The sequence below is a fragment of the Aspergillus nidulans genome, chromosome IV (genome assembly GCF_000011425.1).
Source record: "Aspergillus nidulans FGSC A4 chromosome IV".
Taxonomy (NCBI): domain Eukaryota; kingdom Fungi; phylum Ascomycota; class Eurotiomycetes; order Eurotiales; family Aspergillaceae; genus Aspergillus; species Aspergillus nidulans.
The window spans coordinates 2,050,365-2,068,786 of record NC_066260.1 but is presented as its reverse complement, the minus strand read 5'-3'; the positions used below and the strand labels follow the sequence as shown (position 1 = coordinate 2,068,786).

Sequence of the window (18,422 nt, the reverse complement as noted above, 5' to 3'; positions counted from 1 at the left end):
TAAAGTGTAAAAATTGACTCCTACGCGCTCTCTTCACAAACCGTTTGTCGGACTCAATCGCCTCTGAATTCGAAGCTATCGCCCGTCGGTACTCACCGCATAGGATATCAAGATGCGTGGGCATGTGGTTTAGATGCCCTGCGTCGGGAACCAGACCTCGAAGATGATCTGCTACTATCAACGCCTTCTCAGGCGCGCCAGACATTTCCATGAGGTGGATGTACAGATGCAAAAGACCGGGATGCTCTAACCCACCAGGTCTAGCAAGTGCCTTGTCAAGGATATCTTTAATCTCAAGCGTTCGAGCTCTTGGCGCTGGCTGTCCCGTCCGTAGATCCCATAGTTCCCAAGGCGTCAGATTCATGAGCGAATCTGCGTAGAGAGCTGCAACGTCAAGATCATCTGGGAACCGCACGTACACATCGCGCATGGCTCCGGCATATCCCTGGTTCCACGCCGTACAGTCCTCTCCCGGCTTTTCCTCTGGATACCGAAGCTGTACTGCATCAATGAGGGCTGATTCTACGTCTTTTGCGGTGATGGCGTGCCTCTTTGCGTCGCGAGCTGCTTGGTGTGTTCTCCGCACTGTGTGTTCCAGTTCTACCTTATCAAAGAACTGCCATGGCTTATTATAATTCGGGCCCAGTGCGTATGCAAGACCCCAGTATGCCATTGCGCAGTTCGGATCGTGGCTGACGGCGGTCTGGAAGCATGTTGCTGCTTCTTCGTGGTTAAAGGCGTAAGTCCAGATGAGACCGCGGTTGAACCATGCCTGCGCATGCGCGTTGGTTGTGCTTACTGCGCGGTGGTAAGAGCCCAGGTTGAAGTAGTCATCATCGGATGGAGTATTTGTAGAAGTCATTACTGCGGTTCGTGGTCCTGAGGGTTAAACGATATAGTTATGGTATGATACAGTCATAGTTGCTGTGATAGTCATGACGGTTGTCGATGGGATGAGAGTGGGGTAGCTGTCGATGGCATCGCCTACCTTATCCATTTGAGCAGTACCTAGCCTACGTTCGCGAAAGTGTTATTTTCATAGGACAAGGGTAGATTTCCACCGCATCTATTGAAATACACGGCTATTTTTGTATGGAACATTATCAAAATCTCAGTCAACAGGGTGTACTGGCGCTGTGTTTTCCAACACCTGGTAAAGCAACGCAGTAACAGCGAGCCGCTCATTCTCGCTCACACAACCATGGCATAGTCCCCTTATTTTCTGCATGCACAGTTCACAGTCCGGACCAAAAACCAGTATTATTTAAAGCTGCCGAATGTAACACGTACGCCACGGACCGAAAAACTGGCCGAAAACCGTGTGCTGAGGTAGGTGAACTGGTCCGAGCCGTCCATCATCCTATCCTTTTCCTATCCTTATCCCGCATACACAGTAGGCGACCGAAACGAAAAGATTGGTATGGTATAAAACGCTTGAAATCCTCCTATCGTAATCCCAGGTCCGTCATCTCAACGTTCTCCGCCGATCCCATCCAGAGGATATTGTTACACCTATATTTCAAAGTCAATGTCAGTCGCGCTGGGGCAACCGTAAGGATAGACCAAAGTAACCAACGCACCGTATAAGCACGAGACCTAGAGTCCCCGTAGGCTTTCCATCAATGAATTCTTCTGTGTCTCTAAGCAGCACATTCATGTATGAATCAATGCTCTCCAATCGTCCCTTATACTCTGTTTGGCCCCATTTTAGGCGAACGATGACTTCGGTTCCGACCCTAGAGAGTTGAGTTAGATGCGGTTGACCAGTAGCCTGACGGGCGGGTTGCGGATAGGAATAAATCGGCGTACCTAGCTTGGAGGAAAGGGCGGGGGTTTACGGGTTGAAGCTTTGAAATGAGCGTCAGCACATAGTCAAGATAAAGAGTAATGGAAATGTATCGAGCAGCAGGGAGACAAACACTCATCGTGGAAGGCTCTGAGCCGCTTGCGGAGTCCGGAATCAGGGGTGTTTGGTGGAGGTTATGGCCAGCCGTTCAAAAGAGCAATACTCAGCAGTCAAGTTTTCTCCGCGGATGTGATCTGCTGAGAAATGCGTCTTGTAATAATAAAACAGGAGTTTGCTCAATTACTGAGGTCCTTGTCTAGCCGGAAAATGTGCTGAAGCTCGACACGGTTCCCCATCGCCCAATAAGGGCAAGCGCGGAATCACCGCCTTGATCTTGATTCTGCCTCATTCCCCAGGCATCCTACATGGCTTTGAGAAAGCACAAAGCTTCAGGCTTATGATATTATCTTATCGTTTCATACATTACCTACTAAGCAAGTTCGAATGCTACACACTCCATGCCATTAATCTCATTTTATCATCTGAGACTATACTCACGCCCTTCCAAGCTCCCACTTGATCTCCTTGATCGCAACCTCATCCCCAGCCTTCTCATCATAGTCATACCACTCGCCCTCCGAAAGATCAATTCCTTTGAACGGCGTAGAAGACTCTACACCCACAGCTTCCCATTCTCCCTGCAGCGCATTAGCTTCGCATCGTCATATAAGCAATGTCGAGAGGTAAAACAAACATCAGGCTTAAACTCTGTAAACTCCAGCCCGCGACACTCAAGGTCAATAATCTTTTGGCCTTTGCGCTTGTCATCGCCGGCAGCATAAGCATTTGGTCCAGCTAGTACGGACGCAGAATGGGTCCTCTGTCCCCATAAATCAGGTTAGTCACGACCGACCAAGGTACCCAGCCTCGACTGCGTAGTTCCATACCTGGCAAAGCTTGCATTTCCAGACGAAGTTTGCCTCGCCGCGACTTCCAGGAATCTCATGTTGTTCCTGGGTACTCTGTTAACACTTTTGATATGAACAGTTTTGGAGGGGGGGGGGAGGCTTTCTAAAGCGATGGTGACGTACAAAGCGGTTGAAGCTCACCCAGTTGGGGTGCGTTTCGCGACAGGAGGTGCATTGCACCTTGAAAGTATAGTAATAAGGCGCCTCCTCGGTATCTTGAGGGCGCAAGTCTGTGACGCTGTTTCTTATTAGTGGTTGGTTGACGGTGCGAGGAAACAAACGCCATGGACCAAGGTCGAAAAACGCTTTTTAATGCAAACCAACTGGTTGCAACATTATCAGATTTTCTGATGGCTTGGACTTTGACTTACCCTGTGAGCTCTGCCGTGAGAATGAGGGAAAGCATTTTATGGAATAGGCTGTTTCTCAGAAGTTGGTGATGTTAGTTAAGTGGTGAAAATGGTGGTTGAAGTTCCGAGCGGGGCAAAGATGAAGCTTTTCGGCCGGGCCCGTTCAGGTTGTACTCTGTACTGCGGCCTTTCAGAGAGCACAGGACACAGCACCCATCTACAATTATTAACTACGGCATGTCGTTAATTGAGTTACGGTACCTTGACCTTCAAGAATTTTGAATTCTGGTATATACAAAGAACGCTAATAATGCTAGTCATAAGTACTCAACACAACCATCAAAGAATATTTACATGATACAGCTGGTTTCTCGACGCCGAGCTGGCTACAGACGGCTAGCTTGCTCCTGGCCCAAGGGCTTCGTGGAGAAGGAACCGAAGTAGGCGTTGAGAGCATCCACTGTGCCGCTACCCTCGGCCAGCTGCACAGTGCAAGCAATGTGGCTGTCAGGACGAGTAACAACAACACCACCCTTCTCTGGGTCGAATCCGAGCTTCTCGTGGGCAGCATAAGTGGCGTTCGGGACGCGCACGTCGGGGATATCATCTGAGTAGATGTGGTAGCGGTAGTCACGGAGGATCTGGGGAATTGAGTCCATATCGATGTCGTTCTTCTTCTCAGCATAGATCAGGCAGAGAGTGAAAAGCTTAGAGTGAGGGTTATGTCGCTCAAAGAAGGAGATCTCGCCAATGTCGGATCGGCGGTATGCAGAGAGGAAGGATCGTTCCTTTTCAAGGTTGGCAGCGAAGTCGGCAATAGCCTTCTTGCTCCTGGACTGTCTACCGGCGAAGATGAAGATGCGGAACGCGCCATTCGCGGGAATCTCCTGTTCAAGGTGGACAAAGTTGGAATCCGCCAGGCGAGTGACCGTGGACGGCGTGAAAGCCTTGCCAGTAACCAAGTTGATGCCAGGGACGTCAAACAATGGAGACTTCGCAGGGTGAGAAGGATCCCAGTTGAAGATGTTGGGCAGATAGGCAACACCGTATCCACTTGTGAACTCGCAGGAGTCCTTGAATGTCTTGACGAAAGGATCCTCTTCCGCACTCCGGCCGGTCTCTGCGGTAGCGGCCTCGCCGACCTCACCCGCATTGGGGCGGCGCTTGGAAAATAGAGCAGCGTATTTGTTGTCAAAGTCAAGGAGTGTCTCAGCAATGTTCTTTCGCTCAGTCTCATATGTGCTCAGGATGGAGCGCTGAGCCAGACCGGACTCAACGGCATGGAGCTTCCAAGCCATGTTGAGAGCATCGTGGAACGCGGTGTTCATACCCTGACCAGCTTTGGGCTGAACGAAAATTAGCCAACCACGCCACTGTCATGACTATAAAGCGGGTGCAAACTTACGCTGTGTGTGTGGCAGGCATCGCCTCCCATGAAAACACGCTCATCCAACGTATACTTCTCAGAAATACCCTGTCCAATGGGGTACACTGAGTACCACTCCACACGATCCCACTCTATGTAGTATGGCTTGAGAATCTTCTTCGCGACGTTCTGAACCTCCTCCGCAGTAGCGGTCTTTCGGGGGTTGAAGTCGGGGTCGGATGAGGAAGCAATCTGCACGTAGAGACGAACCATATCATCTTCACGGGGGATGACCATGATGGAGCCAGCATCTGAGTGGATGGTACACTTGGTCTAAAAACAGTGCTCGATTAGGCATGGTTGAGAGAGATTTAGGGAGGACATTCGTACCTGGATATCGGGGAAATCGGTTCTGACAACACCGTCCATAACACCCCAGACGTACGAGATGGGATCCTTGTGGCGGATCTGGATACCTAGCTGCTCGCGCACGAAACTGCGCGCACCCTCACCACTGAACAGGTACTTGGCGCGGACGGTTTCAACGACGTTTGTATCCAAGCACTTGAGCTGGACCTGGACCGGGTAGGTGGCATCCAAACCATCGTTCTTGAAACCAATAATGGTCCACGGTCTCTCGACGGTCGTTCCGGCCTTCTTGATCTCGTCCAAGAAAACGGTCTCAATCTTACCCTGGTGTACAAGGGTAGTGAACGGATATCGCGTGTCGATGAAACGAGGGCAGCTGGGCCAGTTTCCGGTCCGCATGATACCCGATCCGTCAGGGCGCGGGTCCCAGAAAGAGACGTCGTACACCTTGGCCGGGTCGTAGGCCATGATCTTGCGCTTGAGGCCCAGGTTGCGCAGGATCTCGGTTGAACGGGGCTGGATGCCATCGGCGCGGCCAGTCGCGGTCGGCACGGGGCGGTTGTCGATATGCTTCACCTTGTAACCCCAACGGGACATGCAAAGTGAGAGGAGGATGCCAACGGGGCCAGCGCCCACGATGACAATGTCATACTTCTTGGGGTAACTATCGGTCGTCATTATGGTGCAGACAGCCGAAGATTTGATGAAATGATCGCCCAGATCCAGACCTCGCAGTGCTTGAATAGGAAAACAGGTATGTACCTTTTAGCACTACCGGAATGCACGGAACGAGATAATAGAGGAGGAATGGTGGTGATAGTGGTCATTTTGCAGACGGGCTGAAGGGCTCATATATAATAATTATGGCGAGACTGGAGGAAGCAACCCAGTTGCGCTGTTAATGCACAACGGAGAGCCACAACGGCAGTCATCTCGGCTGGATCGTGGGGACACTGAAGAGACGGACAAGTCCAGTAGGCTGAACCAGAGAGCAAACAGCAGTGGTGGGGGGACCACTCGGAGAGTCGGAGCTTGGGCAGGCTGAAGGCTCGAGGGTCAGCACGAACTGGACTGGGGGGTTTGCGGGGAGCCAAAGCCAATGCCGGTGCATTTTCCGGGCCTCCAAAAGGGCGAGGATCGAGGCGGCTAGCAGCTCGGCAAGTGGAGAGATCCCACGTGACTCCCTCATCGGCAGCCAGCCCGGGATTTCCTGAGTACCGCTAACAGCGTTCGCTGACCACGATTGGCTGTGAGCGCAAGGCTGCCGATGCCTCTGCCAGTTTAATTCCACCATACCAGATTTCCAATAAGCCACTCTCATGATTCAACCGTATGCAACCACTACCGTTACAAGTTTTTTTCTTTTTTTTTTTTCAGAGGACCGCAAAGACGAGATATTCAGCTACGCCGCTAATCTTTCGATCCTCCATCTGCATTCAGCATTCAAGTGCTCTCACCAACCAAAAAAAAAAAAAAAAAAAAAAAAAAAAAAAACTAGCAGGAATATTGCATACATTCAAAGTTCCGAGGTTTCTGGGTTGACATTGTATAGCCTCATTTCGTCAAATTTCCCGGCACCCAGACTACCGTGCTGTTTCCCCATCCTTAACAAGCTATGGTGGAGCCGCTTTGATGTCCGTGGCTGTCACCGGTCTCTACATTAAGGTACATTTTTCCTAGCAGTGCTAATCTCCATTCCGCAGGCACTCAACTTCGGCTTCTCTGTAATGGACCGTGCTCTCACAAGAATCAACCAGCGTCACTCTCTCTCCCGAGATAAGACCCAGAGATTATCCACGGCCTGTAGATCAACAGTCAACGTTCTTGAGTATGTCCTGGTGGGATTTGCGCTTGGCGTAGTCGGTAGATCGTACCTTAGCATCATAGACCCTTTCTTGCCTTACGGCATGCCGAGTGACTGCCTGACGGCCTGACGGCCTGGCGGCCTGGCGGCCTGGGTATCGAGCTCATTCAGAGTAGCTGCATAGTCAACTTGAAAGTGTCCAGAAGAGAATAGGGTGTTGGTTTCCGGATACTGTACCCATTCAGTTCGGAGGACAATAGGCTATGAATGCCTGTGTTAGTAGCGATTGACGAAATAGAGCCATTGACTTCACAAAAGATAGAAATGAGGCTCGAAAACAATTGACAAAGAACAATAATGAGCGGGTGCCTGCCTTGTCCTATTGTTGTCTTAATAACGAGGTCAGGCAATAGAAGAGCTCATCATTCTGGACTATTTTTCTCTGCACCCGCATATTCACGGCACCACCCAATATACTGCCACAATACAGAACTCATCAATAGGTAGCAGTGCTATACAATCACAGTTTCCAATGACTGCCTAACCACCCATTGTTCTGAATAGACTGTGAATTATCTTAACCACCAATACGTACTCGATTGGGTAATAATAGCTTCACAGAGAAGATGAAGATTGCTGTAGATAAGCCCCCCTGTAGACTCGTCCTCGAGATCTCATCTTCTCTGCTCCAGCCCGTTTTTTTGTCCTGTGTCTACAGTCTCTGAACGTCAGTGAACAGTTTCCTACCATCAACGCTTACTACCAAGCGCGTATCACAGCAAGATGTCCTCCGAGACTTGCGAAGTCCCCATCATGCTTGATCTTGAGTAAGTCCAGCCCTAGGCTGCCCTTATCGATGCTAATCAGAAGCAGGGGCATGACCTATGAGGATATCGCCAAGCTCAACCCATTCTATGAGGAATACAGGACCTTCTGGGATGATCCTCGCGACGCATCGGACCTCTCGCTAAGCACAGACGGCTTGTCGAGCTCCTCCTCGCTTCCTTCACTCATTTCCGGTTCAGACTTTCCTTCTTCATCCATCGATATGGCAACATCTCCCCCGTTCCGAACGCATATACATGCTCCGCTGCCTCGCAGTCCCAAAGTGACCTTTCATAGCGGCGGCCAGTACAACCCCATCTACGACGAACACCACGAGCTCGAGTCAAGCCAGGTCGCGATTGTGGACGAGGATGATTACCCAAAGAGGCCATTGTCCCCTGTACGAGAGTGCCTCGACGACAGTGAGCTTGTTGACTCAGTCGACCATACCTTTGGCTCCGTGAGGTCTTCGCACAAGCAGCTGTTCGGTAACAAGGGCTGGCTTGGCTGCACGGCCGACTTGGAGGCACCGCTGCCAAAGCTGCCAAAGTACAAGAGTCTGATAGGTCTCGGGAAGAAGTTCAAACAACACGTCGAAGGGATCGTGAGTCCGCTGCCTGACCTTAACTGACAAGATGCTGACTTTGTTAGGCCTCTGATATGGCCAAAGCACATCCACTCGCCTTCCAAATGACCCATCAGTCAAAAATCATGCCAACGTCAACCGTTTCTGTCTCCCTAGATGCAGCAGCACAGTCGAAGCTATATTCAGAAATGGAGATGATGATCTGCGTCAGCGCCAACCAGTTCCTTATGCAGGAGTACGCCGGCGGCCGTATTTCAGAGGAATCTATCAAGAGGATAAACAAGTTCTGGGGATCCAAGAATCGGCCGGGCGTAGTGGAGTTCCAGTACGACCAAGCCACTCAGCGTCAGCTGATACTATCCAACATTCGAACCCTGCACTTTAACGGAGAAAGTTCAACCAATCCCATAGCTCTGCACTCGAATCTGCACAGCTGGAAGGCAATTGTCAAGGAAATGAGCGTTCGAACCTTCTGTGCCCCGGACAGTGTCATCCGTAAGCACATACATGACATCCAGAAACTTCTGGATATGCTGGGCGCACCAATCGCCACTTTTCTCGCATTTGAGGAGCTGCAGATGCGGACTTTGATTTGGATGAAGGAGCAGCGCGCGCGGAGATACCTTGCTGAAGGTGGGCGGGCTATTTCGCCGAGGACGAGCTATTCATCGCACTGAGGATTCTTCCTTGTATTAACACGAAAACATGTACTATTAGCAGATCTTGTAGATTATTGGCACTCCTGGTTACCTTGGCCTTTTCTCATTTTCGACTGAAGCAGTCGCCTTTTCGCCTTGAGGTTCCCAGATCTCTCTCTAATCGGTTGTAGCCTCATAACGTAGACAGAGATGTCGGTGAGACTTAGTGGTAGAGGAAGACCCTTGTTGGTTGGGACACACGCGGTCGACGTCATAGGCTGCCGGGCCGATCGCTAAAGGTACGAGACAACAACTTTCTCAGGCTTCAGAATTTCGAACTCCATTTTCTCCGAGTTTCACCGGCAAGTATCCCTCAGTTATGTGGTAGAAACAATAAATCAAGTCTCGCATTATCTTTAAGTTCGTGGCCGCTGCCTCTTGATGTCATCCCTTGCAAAAGGTCATCTGGTCCTCATTAGGACAGACTCCAGCCAAAGCTTCGAGCTCTGCTAGTAAGGATGAGTGTGGTGTTTGACTAACCTGCGTCAGCCGCTGTTCTCTTCGCTTTCCGTTGTTTGTTTTCAAAACCGCTCCGAATATTAATAATGGCTGGCCCTCTACATACTTACGGACCGACGTGCCTCCTCGCTGGCGACGATCCAGACCCCTCTACCTGGCACTCTCTCACCCAGCCGCCACGACCTCGTCCTCAATTCTTCTACGTCTCATCTCTGCCGATAGACGATCCTCTCAGCTCACTACCACCTCCGTCCAGTGGCCAGTCTTTCGACGAGCGGGTACCGCCGCAGCCGTTTTCCGTTAGAGACAATATCTCGCTAGAAGCAGCTTGGTTATCGATACGCGTACAGAACCTCAAGGCGACCAGGAAGCGGAAAGGTTTCGGAGCAGATGCGTTAGAAATAAACGCCGGGATAGCCGTTCCTGGGAAAGAGCGTGCGGGAACTGCAGATGGCCAAGCAGACAGCCTGGGGAGAACTGGTCGTCGACGAAACCGTGGCGCTGGCACTTCTTCCGATTCTCATATGCAAGCCTTGCCGCAAAGACTAGCGTCTCGGTATAATGATGATTTCGGCAGCGGGGAGTATCAGGGTAGTGAATTGAAACAGTCGAGTGATCAGTCAGCACCGAACAGCAGCATGGGGGGTAGCTTCTCGACAAGCAGCGCAGCGTATCGGAAAAGAGAACTCTCTCCGGTTGGCAACGCAAAGAGTTTCCGGCGAAAGATCGGGGAGTCGGGAGATGATTCAGGTTTTGACCCTGGAAGCGTAGGTTCACTTGGTCATCACTCTCGCGACGGCAGCATCAGTGGATCACCTTTCATCAGGGTTCCTGTTACCCAGCCGTCCAGCCCTTTGTCTCATTCCATTGACTCCATTTCGGTGAGAGATGGAACTCAGAGTCTTCAGGAGCAAACTGCGAGCCAGACCTACACAGCGTCGAAGCCTTCTGGGCTCAGAACTAGCACTTATCAGGAGGAAGTGCGAGACCACTCTACGGAGCATACTGATGTCGATTCAGAAGACGAGGAGCCCTCCGCGAAAATCCCGGTCGGCGTGTCTCGACTTCACCTAGTCGAATTGCCAAATTTAAAGGTACTTTTTACTAACCTATATGATCATCTGTATACTTATAACTCGTAGATGAAACCGATTTACTGGAGTCCACTACACGATATATCAAATGTTCTCCGCGCAACCTGGTTTTACAAGAATACAATGTTACCGGTAGAGACCGAACTCGCCAATCGATTAGAAGAGGGATATATCTATCTGAAACCCTGGACCCAGACGTGGCAAGACGAACTGAACAGCTGTGTGGAGAACGGAGCTGATGCTGAATTAAAGATCGTGCATCGGTTATGGCCCAAGGATAGCATCTCCTCGAGCATAGATGCTAACATTCGAGAGGTCGAAGGTCATGGTTCGGAGTCGGCAGACTATGTTGACTTCTGGGCCTCCGGTAGCTCAGGTGCACATGCTGCGGCTGTCAAGCCTTACATGAACTCGAGCGTCGTGTATGCCGATGGAACGAACGCACAGATCCTTCGCCCTAGTCTGCTGCCTTCAGTATCGAGAGGAAGGAGACCGCTTAGTGCCATAAGAAAAGGACGCCAAATTGGTATACCTGTCGTCCGCGGTTTTAGCCGCAAACAGTGGGAGCGATTGCACCCGTCCAAGCCTAGCCCTGTGGATGTTCGAAACTACCTTCGCAGAGCTCAAGACAAAACAATGAGGCCGAGCCGAGCCGGCGAGATCTGCTATGCCTGCGCCATGGAGGAAGCGAGACCTACGCCAACTGACTTAGTCTTTGTCATACATGGCATTGGGCAGAAGCTCTCGGAGCGCATGGAGAGCTTCCACTTCACCCATGCCATCAACGCCTTTCGACGTCAGGTCAATGTGGAACTAAATAGTGAAGAAGTATGGCCACATGTGCGCGAGGGCCACAGTGGAATCATGGTACTCCCTATAAACTGGCGGTCAACTCTGTCCTTGGAGGACTCCAATCTCGAAGCTCAGGTTACAGACGACCCTGCTGCGAATCATTTCAGTTTAAAGGATATCACCCCAGAGACAATACCAGCTGTCCGGTCCCTAATCAGCGACGTCATCCTCGACATTCCTTATTACCTATCACACCACAAACCGAAGATGATCCAGGCCGTCGTAAAAGAGGCTAATCGGGTATTTCGTCTGTGGTGCAAGAACAACCCTGGTTTCCAACAAAATGGCCGCGTCCATTTGGTTGCGCACTCACTTGGGAGCGCAATGGCAGTAGACATCCTCAGTCACCAGCCGACCAAAATTCCGGATTTTGACTTCTCCAATACCTCCATCCACCCAGACATATTCGAGTTTGACACGAAGAACCTCTTCATCTGCGGAAGTCCAGTGGGCTTGTTCCTATTTATCAATAAAGGTATGATATGCTCACTCTCAGAACCGTTAATTGCTGATACTCATCCTATGATAGCGAACCTTTCTCCCAGAAAAGGACGTGATAAGCCAGGCTCTGAGGGAGACGACCGGCTGTGCGGAGTAGCAGGCGAGGCAGACACATACGGCTGCTTGGCCGTGGACAATTTGTACAACATAATGCATACCACAGACCGTATGTCGATTGGAATTATATCCCATACTCATTCTCACTAACTCTCTAGCCATCGCGTATCGTGTGAACGCCGCAGTCGACAGTGATCTCGCCAATTCACTAAAACCCGCCATGATCCCAGGCTCAACATCCACATTCTGGCGCTCCTTCGGCAGTGCCTTCCGCTGGAGCAGCTCCACAGCGTCTGTGCCCGAGCGTCCCTCCGTAATAGCAAAGCTACCATCAAACGTGGAAATGGAAACACACGATTTCACACGCGAGGAGATAGCCGAAAAACGAATGCTCCTGCTGAACGATAACGGCCAAGTTGACTACTTCCTGACTGGAGGCGGTGGTGCCTTGAATATTCAATACCTCAACATGCTTAGCGCGCATAGCAGCTACTGGACGCTCACGGACTTCGTGCGATTCCTCGTTATAGAGATCGCTCGGAAGCAGAGTCGCGACGCAGTCTTGCCGGCATTGAGGGCGGAGAAGAAGAAGGGATGGAAGTACCATAAAGGGTGATATTCTCCGTAGGCGAATGCGGTGCTCTGAAGAAGTTAGGTTTTGTTGGAATGTTGCTCGAGGTGATTGGAGAACTACACGATGACACATAGATACCCTACTCATTGATCTCGTTTGCTTTTTGTTTTCTTCTTGCTTTCTACACTTATATCACATCTACTTCCAAATCTATATCATCATAGAAACCATTTGCTAGGATAATAGCAATACTTGATATCATTTCTTTGCGGCTCCTGCGATGCCTCGGCTACCGCGGCCGTCGGCATAGATCTCGAAGCGAGGGGAAATCAACAACCTACTAAAATATTTCAAGGTACCCTGCCTCTACACCTAATTTACACAGAAATGGGTATTTGTATGCTTGAAATTGATGGTCGTTCTTCTATAATTTCGAGTCCTAATTTCACCTGAGCCTTGTTCATATTTAACTTCATCCTCAGTATATTTTCGCCATCACAAGTATACCGGTATACTCCCCGCATCCATTACCTTTATCCACGCAAAGACACATACTTATACCGGATATAACATTCAACGCGATAAAGCCCACTAGATCGTTTAATATAACGAAAATGCAAACGCTGGAGCCATTCCTAGAAAATCCCCTCGCAAATTCCATCCTCAGAGATCCTTCTTATACCGTCCACGCACTCGGCGACCCAAATTCCGGTCTCAACCTCAATGGCAATTTAATTTCGAGTAGCATAGGTCCAACAACCTCAAAGGAGAAGCAAGAAGTCCACGTGAACCCATTCTTTCGCATAACAAGCCACAGCGGTACCGCCGTCATACAGACGGTCTTCCTCACTGGCAGGTCAAAAACAAAACAGACCCAAGTCTCAGAGGCAGAAGCAAAGATAGAAGGCCATCTTCTTTTACGTGTTGGCCGTGGCATCACGGGGCAAACAGGAATCGCGCACGGTGGGTTCCTGGCAACGGTTATGGACGAAGTATGCGGGAACCTGGTTGCGGCTGCGAAATTGGATGAGGGCTTGGGAATGTTTACGGCGAGGTTGAGTCTGGGATATAAAAGGCCCGTTCTCATACCTGAGGATGAGAGCGGGACCGTCGTTGTTGCGTCGGCAAGGGTGGAGAAGGTTGAGGGGAGGAAGGTGTTTATTGAAGGGATTGTGAGAGATAGGAACGGAGTAGTGTGTACAACTGCAGAGGCCATTTTTGTGAAGAAGGCGTTACCTGCGGCTTTGTGAAGAAGGTGGAAGAAATATGTTGGAAATGCAAATCATTCACTCTATGGTATAGATAGGACGTCCATTATTCCAGCGCCTGTACTGTACACCATGCCATGTCGTGTCCGTCGGGTTCATGATGGCAGACCATAAGACTGACTGCCTGTACCTGGATCGCGCAGAGAATACTCAATAGCCGAATCGGACCCAACGCCTCAATGCGCTATATAAAGGACAAATTGAAGCCAAGAAATGAGATCAGTAGAATTCGTACAAATGGGATTGTCTTGGTCAATCAAGACGCTTCTCGCAGAGAAGTCTGCCTTACGCGGCTCCAAACTCGGTGGCCTTGCCCTGGACCAAGAGACCGACGATAAGACCAAACAAGCCCAGGACAGAGCTAAAGATTTCGACGACAAGAATCTTAACGAACCTGTAAAACATTAGTCGCTGCCCACCGGAAATGCAAGAAGAGGCGGAACTAACAAGCTGGGATCAGCGGCGTCGGCCAGAGCAGCACCGCTACCGTTTATACCAACGGAGATACCGCAAATCAGGTTGCAGGCGCCAACAGTGATTCCTCCCCAGAAAAGCGCATAGCCGGTGTAGTAACTGCTGGGTGAATGAATTTCGTCGCCGGTTGCGAGGTTGAGCTTCGAGGAGAAGACAATAGCCATAATAACACCGTAGATAGCGACGACTTCGCAGAAAATGATCGAAATCAGGTTCTTGGTTCGGATTCGGGGAGCCTTGACACCTCCACCGACAATCGATGAGCCGGTCAGGAAGATACCCCTGGAGATGGTCGTCAGAAACCTCGACCTCGCCGTTTATTGAGTCATATCATACCATGCAGCGCCCACTACTGATAGTCCAATGCACATTGCAATACCAATATTCGCCCAGACATACGGAGACACGGATTCGAGAAATTGGCCAACCTGACCGGGTTAGCGGAATGTTATCGGAGGTTTAGGGTCGAAACAGGCATCGTACATTGAATTGTTCGCCCTCTCCATGAAAGAGCATATCTGCAGACTTCATTAGCGGATGCTGCCAGAGTGTCTTAGCAGCTACTTACAGCCTCCGATCACCAGCAGTGACACGGTTGCGAAACCAAACGGATAAGAGAGACCCATGATGACCCCCAACTTAGCAGACCAGGAAAGCTGGAGGATATCAAGTCAAGAAGTAAGGTCTCGAGCGCGCGAGGAAGAGTCGGATAACGTAGATAGACAGCAGTTTGGCGGAGCTCTGGTCTCTGAACCGGGCTGAGCTGGAAAGCAACAACCTAGCACAACTCGCAGCCCACAGGTAAGGTCGGGCCGCATTTATCCGTGGGGGGCGGCGACAGCAACCACGGGCCATGGCCCGTCGCTACGTATCATACTGGTTCCCCAGACCGTCCCATGGACTAGAACATCCTCTTCCAATCGACCTCCCAGATACATCGCACGCCGCTGGCCTGGTCGCAGCCTTTTTCAGGCTCCCTTGTTTTAACTTCTTCTCCCCTTTTCTTTCTTCACCACTTTTCTATGACCTTACCTTGTGCTTAAATACTCCGTCTCCTATTTCGTGCCTCCACCGCCCGACCTCCCCTGACTTTACATTTGACCTCTTGTCCCCATGGCTTCAGCATCAACGGCCGGGTCGTATTCGAACCCGTTAAAGAAATTCAAGTGCGTTAACTTGGCAAGGCTGGTTGTGTTTGACTTTATGCTGACTCGAACTAGGCTCGTCTTCCTCGGCGAACAAAGCGGTGCGCATACACTCAGTTTGCATTCACAAACAGGCGCACGATTTCTAATGCTATATTACAGTGGGAAAGACGTCTTTGATCACCAGATTCATGTATGATTCGTTCGACAACACATACCAGGCCACAATTGGAATTGACTTCTTGTCGAAGGTTAGTAGAACTCGCTCAGCTTAAGGACAATTAGCTGGCTCATCCAGAGCATTATGGCGATTGCGCTCCATGGAAATGCTAACATCTGGTGTTGTAGACGATGTATCTTGAAGACCGCACAGTTCGACTCCAACTTTGGGACACCGCCGGGCAGGAGCGGTTCCGGTCCCTGATCCCTTCCTACATCCGTGACTCCAGCGTAGCAGTGGTTGTCTACGATATCTCAAATGCGAAATCCTTCCAAAACACTCGGAAATGGATCGACGATGTGCGCGGTGAGCGTGGAAACGATGTTATTATCGTACTTGTTGGCAACAAGACCGACCTGAGCGATAAGCGAGAAGTTACCACAGCGCAGGGTGAAGAAGAGGCCAAGAAGAACGGCCTGATGTTTATCGAAACTAGTGCGAAGGTTGGCCATAATGTCAAGCAGTTGTTCAGGCGGATAGCTCAAGCACTGCCCGGTATGGAAGGGGAAGCCAACAGGGGGGAAAGCCAGAGTTCGTTCTACTCCTTAATAATCATCTTTGACCTGTCTACTGACTGCTGTACAGTGATTGACGTTAATATCCAACCCAAAGAAACGACTAGTAACGACGGATGCGCTTGCTGATATTCCTGGCTTTGCCAGCGTGGTAGCACGACCAACCCAGATCTCAATGATAATGATTGAGGCTGTTCATAATATCTGCCATTCTTAAGATGTACATTTTCCTTGCTCATGAGTTTGTCTAGCGAGCCTAGATCAATGCTGTTTTCCGAATGATCTTTTACTCTTACCGTCGTTGTTAAGGCTTGTTGGAGGGCGTTCTGCTTGTACTCGGCATCTCTTACTTCACAAGTGGTCTTTGTTGGTGGCTTGGCTGCTTTATTTGCTGGACCTTCTTGTACCAATTCCTGCCCAGCCACCTTTTGTATTATGTCCACATTTATTTATATGCCCCGCTACCAGGACAGCAGGCAGCATCATTCTATACGGCAGTAGAATCTCCTGTCCCTCTCAAAAGAGCTGGTCTAGCTTAGATGTTTCCAGTCAGCTACTGGGCACGTTTAATATCCATATATCGTATCCAGTTACGCAGGTTGGTTGTCAATAGACATCCTGGTCGTCCTCACAGCCTGCAAGGTCGATTCCGGAGTGATAATAAAATAAAGCTTCCTACATCTCCTTAGATCACTCCATGTAAACAAAGTCAGGTGGCTTGGTGCGACTACCGACCCACTATGGTGAGGCGATGCGTTGAGCTCAACTACCCATTGCGGAAACGAATACGACGGAAATGCTTCGGCTCCCAAGAAATCGAGTCCTGGACGAGATGAGACGTAAGGCATTTGTCACAAATACTTCCAGCCCCTTATACATCAGCATTTACAGGGAGCTGCTTAGGAAATTACCAATAGTCCTTGATTCATGCAGAGTGCAGAACGTGATGACGAAATAAAAGGGCAACGATCTGCCGGGACGGAGGCTTCGGAACGCCGCCCCTGGGTCAGACTAAGCGCTGGGCATTGGGCTGAGGACTTCAGCCTATTTTTCTTCCCCCAGCTCTCTTCTTTCATTGTCCTGCTGCTGCTCTTCGCCTCGCTGTCCTTTTATTCCAGCTACTCTGAACCCGATCTTTCGATATCCCAACTGGCGATATCAAGATGGGGTTTTCTTCTCGCTTTCTCCGCATTCCGCGGCCGCAGGTAAGCTGGTGTTTCTTCGTCTATCACCATGAGTGGGATCGGTCGCTAACGGATTATTTCCCCGGCGACGGGGATGCTCGCAACAATAGACCTTCCTTTACGTTATGAGCCTGCAAACAGGCGCTTCGCTGATCACATTATCACTCCTTCTTAATAAAATCAGCGGCCTCTACGGCTTGCTCGCCCTGCTGACCGGATACCACCTCTCGCCCGTTCAGCTGTCGATGTACCTCTACTCCCTCATCGCGCTTGCCAGCACAGTACTACTCTTCCCCCATATCCGAAAGCAATCTCCGTTGCAATGTCTTGCGCTCGCCTGGCTCTATGTTTTCGACAGCGCCATCAACGCTGCTTACACTGCTGCATTCGGTGTGACCTGGTTTTTGGTTATCGCTCAGCACACGGACGACGACAATAGGAAGGCATCTGGCCCCGGTAGCGACACGATCGGTCAGACTGCTGGATTCACCGGCTCCGAGTACGATACAGTCAGGACAGCCGCCTCTGCGTCATATAGTGCGAAGCGCACAGACCAATTTGGCAACGCCGTAACTCAGCCTGAAAGCTTTCAGAGCATTTTCTTTATTTGTGTGCTGTGGACCATCCGACTGTATTTTGTCTTTGTTATGTTAGCGTTTGCCCGCCAGGCTCTTCGATTGTACGTTGCTATGCCTCGTCACACGCAACTACCCACCCACAGCCGAAACACTTCTATCGCCAGCATGGCGAGTGTCGCCGACATTGACCGCGAGCCATTCTCACCATACAGCCCTGAAGGCCAAGGATGGCAAGGGAAGCTGGGTCGCGCCATGATTAGCGTCGGTAGAAACTACTGGCTTGGAGAAGAGGAAGATGGAAACGGGGATTGGGTGAATATGAGCCATCGATTCCGCCCCAGCGGGCATGGTAGCGAACTTCCAGGCGCCCTTGAACGGGAGCGAAGGCGGCGATCAGGAACTGGACCGCCTAAGCCTTCTCAAGCCGCCGTTCAAGCGGCCTCTTTGCAGCAACCGGCGCGGGATCCGCTCCCAAGCCCAGGGCTGACTGTCAAGGTGCAGGATTGGGATGAGGCTAGGTAGACTATTGCCCATCCCGTCCAGTTCCCGCTCACCAGAGGACACGAATTGCTTGGATAGGAAGCCGCCGACGACAGAAAACATCACTCTCGCGTTTCAGCAATTTCATGCTACCTACACTGCATACTTGGTATGCGCTTTTGGTTTTATATGCCGTGACGATATACATACTCGATCATCAGTCGGGCATCCGTTGTGTGTTAAGAGAGCTTTCGACAGATATTTGCCGT

The 18,422-nt window shown here is 50.5% G+C and overlaps 8 protein-coding genes across 8 annotated transcripts, besides 1 other annotated feature; 4 read left to right on the top strand and 4 right to left on the bottom strand.

Moving 5' to 3' along the window:
* Positions 1 to 18,422: part of a sequence feature (contig 1.129 1..627835(1)) that runs on past the window's edge.
* ANIA_10966 (small nuclear ribonucleoprotein F) lies at positions 1,039 to 2,060 on the bottom strand. Its single transcript, XM_050612036.1, has 4 exons — positions 1,920 to 2,060; positions 1,810 to 1,847; positions 1,581 to 1,736; positions 1,039 to 1,512 (listed from the first exon to the last, which is right to left on the bottom strand). The coding sequence occupies exons 1-4, from the start codon at positions 1,923 to 1,925 to the stop codon at positions 1,446 to 1,448; spliced, it is 267 nt and encodes an 88-aa protein (XP_050467997.1). The 5' UTR covers positions 1,926 to 2,060; the 3' UTR covers positions 1,039 to 1,445.
* Positions 2,341 to 3,198, bottom strand: ANIA_10965 (CXXC motif containing zinc binding protein; the record flags this gene model as incomplete). Its single annotated transcript, XM_050612035.1, has 5 exons — positions 3,126 to 3,198; positions 2,878 to 2,992; positions 2,734 to 2,799; positions 2,541 to 2,666; positions 2,341 to 2,484 (listed from the first exon to the last, which is right to left on the bottom strand). The coding sequence occupies exons 1-5, from the start codon at positions 3,158 to 3,160 to the stop codon at positions 2,341 to 2,343; spliced, it is 486 nt and encodes a 161-aa protein (XP_050467996.1). The 5' UTR covers positions 3,161 to 3,198.
* Positions 3,491 to 5,517, bottom strand: ANIA_10952 (putative FAD monooxygenase; the record flags this gene model as incomplete). The annotated part of the gene is made up of 3 exons (XM_050612034.1): positions 3,491 to 4,450; positions 4,510 to 4,803; positions 4,861 to 5,517. 3 exons carry the CDS (start codon positions 5,515 to 5,517, stop codon positions 3,491 to 3,493), a joined length of 1,911 nt encoding a protein of 636 aa, XP_050467995.1.
* On the top strand, positions 7,427 to 8,731 carry ANIA_07605 (uncharacterized protein; the record flags this gene model as incomplete). Its single annotated transcript, XM_675782.1, has 3 exons — positions 7,427 to 7,470; positions 7,511 to 8,072; positions 8,120 to 8,731. 3 exons carry the CDS (start codon positions 7,427 to 7,429, stop codon positions 8,729 to 8,731), a joined length of 1,218 nt encoding a protein of 405 aa, XP_680874.1.
* On the top strand, positions 9,059 to 12,548 carry ANIA_07604 (DDHD family phospholipase). Its single transcript, XM_675781.2, has 4 exons — positions 9,059 to 10,305; positions 10,354 to 11,632; positions 11,687 to 11,824; positions 11,874 to 12,548. The coding sequence occupies exons 1-4, from the start codon at positions 9,298 to 9,300 to the stop codon at positions 12,329 to 12,331; spliced, it is 2,883 nt and encodes a 960-aa protein (XP_680873.2). The 5' UTR covers positions 9,059 to 9,297; the 3' UTR covers positions 12,332 to 12,548.
* Positions 13,710 to 14,691, bottom strand: ANIA_07603 (H(+)-transporting V0 sector ATPase subunit c''). The gene is made up of 5 exons (XM_675780.2): positions 14,600 to 14,691; positions 14,515 to 14,549; positions 14,368 to 14,459; positions 14,005 to 14,313; positions 13,710 to 13,951 (listed from the first exon to the last, which is right to left on the bottom strand). The coding sequence occupies exons 1-5, from the start codon at positions 14,655 to 14,657 to the stop codon at positions 13,843 to 13,845; spliced, it is 603 nt and encodes a 200-aa protein (XP_680872.1). The 5' UTR covers positions 14,658 to 14,691; the 3' UTR covers positions 13,710 to 13,842.
* On the top strand, positions 15,058 to 16,100 carry ANIA_07602 (Rab family GTPase rabC; the record flags this gene model as incomplete). Its single annotated transcript, XM_050612033.1, has 5 exons — positions 15,058 to 15,197; positions 15,252 to 15,277; positions 15,339 to 15,427; positions 15,525 to 15,891; positions 16,081 to 16,100. The coding sequence occupies exons 1-5, from the start codon at positions 15,145 to 15,147 to the stop codon at positions 16,098 to 16,100; spliced, it is 555 nt and encodes a 184-aa protein (XP_050467994.1). The 5' UTR covers positions 15,058 to 15,144.
* On the top strand, positions 17,075 to 18,195 carry ANIA_07601 (inositol phosphorylceramide synthase regulatory subunit KEI1; the record flags this gene model as incomplete). Its single annotated transcript, XM_675778.1, has 2 exons — positions 17,075 to 17,116; positions 17,206 to 18,195. The coding sequence occupies 2 exons, from the start codon at positions 17,075 to 17,077 to the stop codon at positions 18,193 to 18,195; spliced, it is 1,032 nt and encodes a 343-aa protein (XP_680870.1).

Bases quoted from the DNA above. Each gene is read 5' to 3' on its own strand.
- ANIA_10966 (XM_050612036.1), bottom strand. The intron at 1,737-1,809 runs GTACGCCGATTT...TCAACTCTCTAG, and splicing joins CGCCCTTTCCTCCAAGCTAG to GGTCGGAACCGAAGTCATCG. The intron at 1,513-1,580 runs GTGCGTTGGTTA...TTTGAAATATAG, and splicing joins CTAGGTCTCGTGCTTATACG to GTGTAACAATATCCTCTGGA.
- ANIA_07604 (XM_675781.2), top strand. From the start codon at position 9,298: ATGGCTGGCCCTCTACATACTTACGGACCGACGTGCCTCCTCGCTGGC. The intron at 10,306-10,353 runs GTACTTTTTACT...TATAACTCGTAG, and splicing joins TCGAATTGCCAAATTTAAAG to ATGAAACCGATTTACTGGAG. The intron at 11,633-11,686 runs GTATGATATGCT...ATCCTATGATAG, and splicing joins GTTCCTATTTATCAATAAAG to CGAACCTTTCTCCCAGAAAA.
- ANIA_07603 (XM_675780.2), bottom strand. From the start codon at position 14,657: ATGGGTCTCTCTTATCCGTTTGGTTTCGCAACCGTGTCACTGCTGGTG. The intron at 14,314-14,367 runs GTATGATATGAC...GACCATCTCCAG, and splicing joins TCAGTAGTGGGCGCTGCATG to GGGTATCTTCCTGACCGGCT. The intron at 13,952-14,004 runs GTTAGTTCCGCC...AATGTTTTACAG, and splicing joins GACGCCGCTGATCCCAGCTT to GTTCGTTAAGATTCTTGTCG.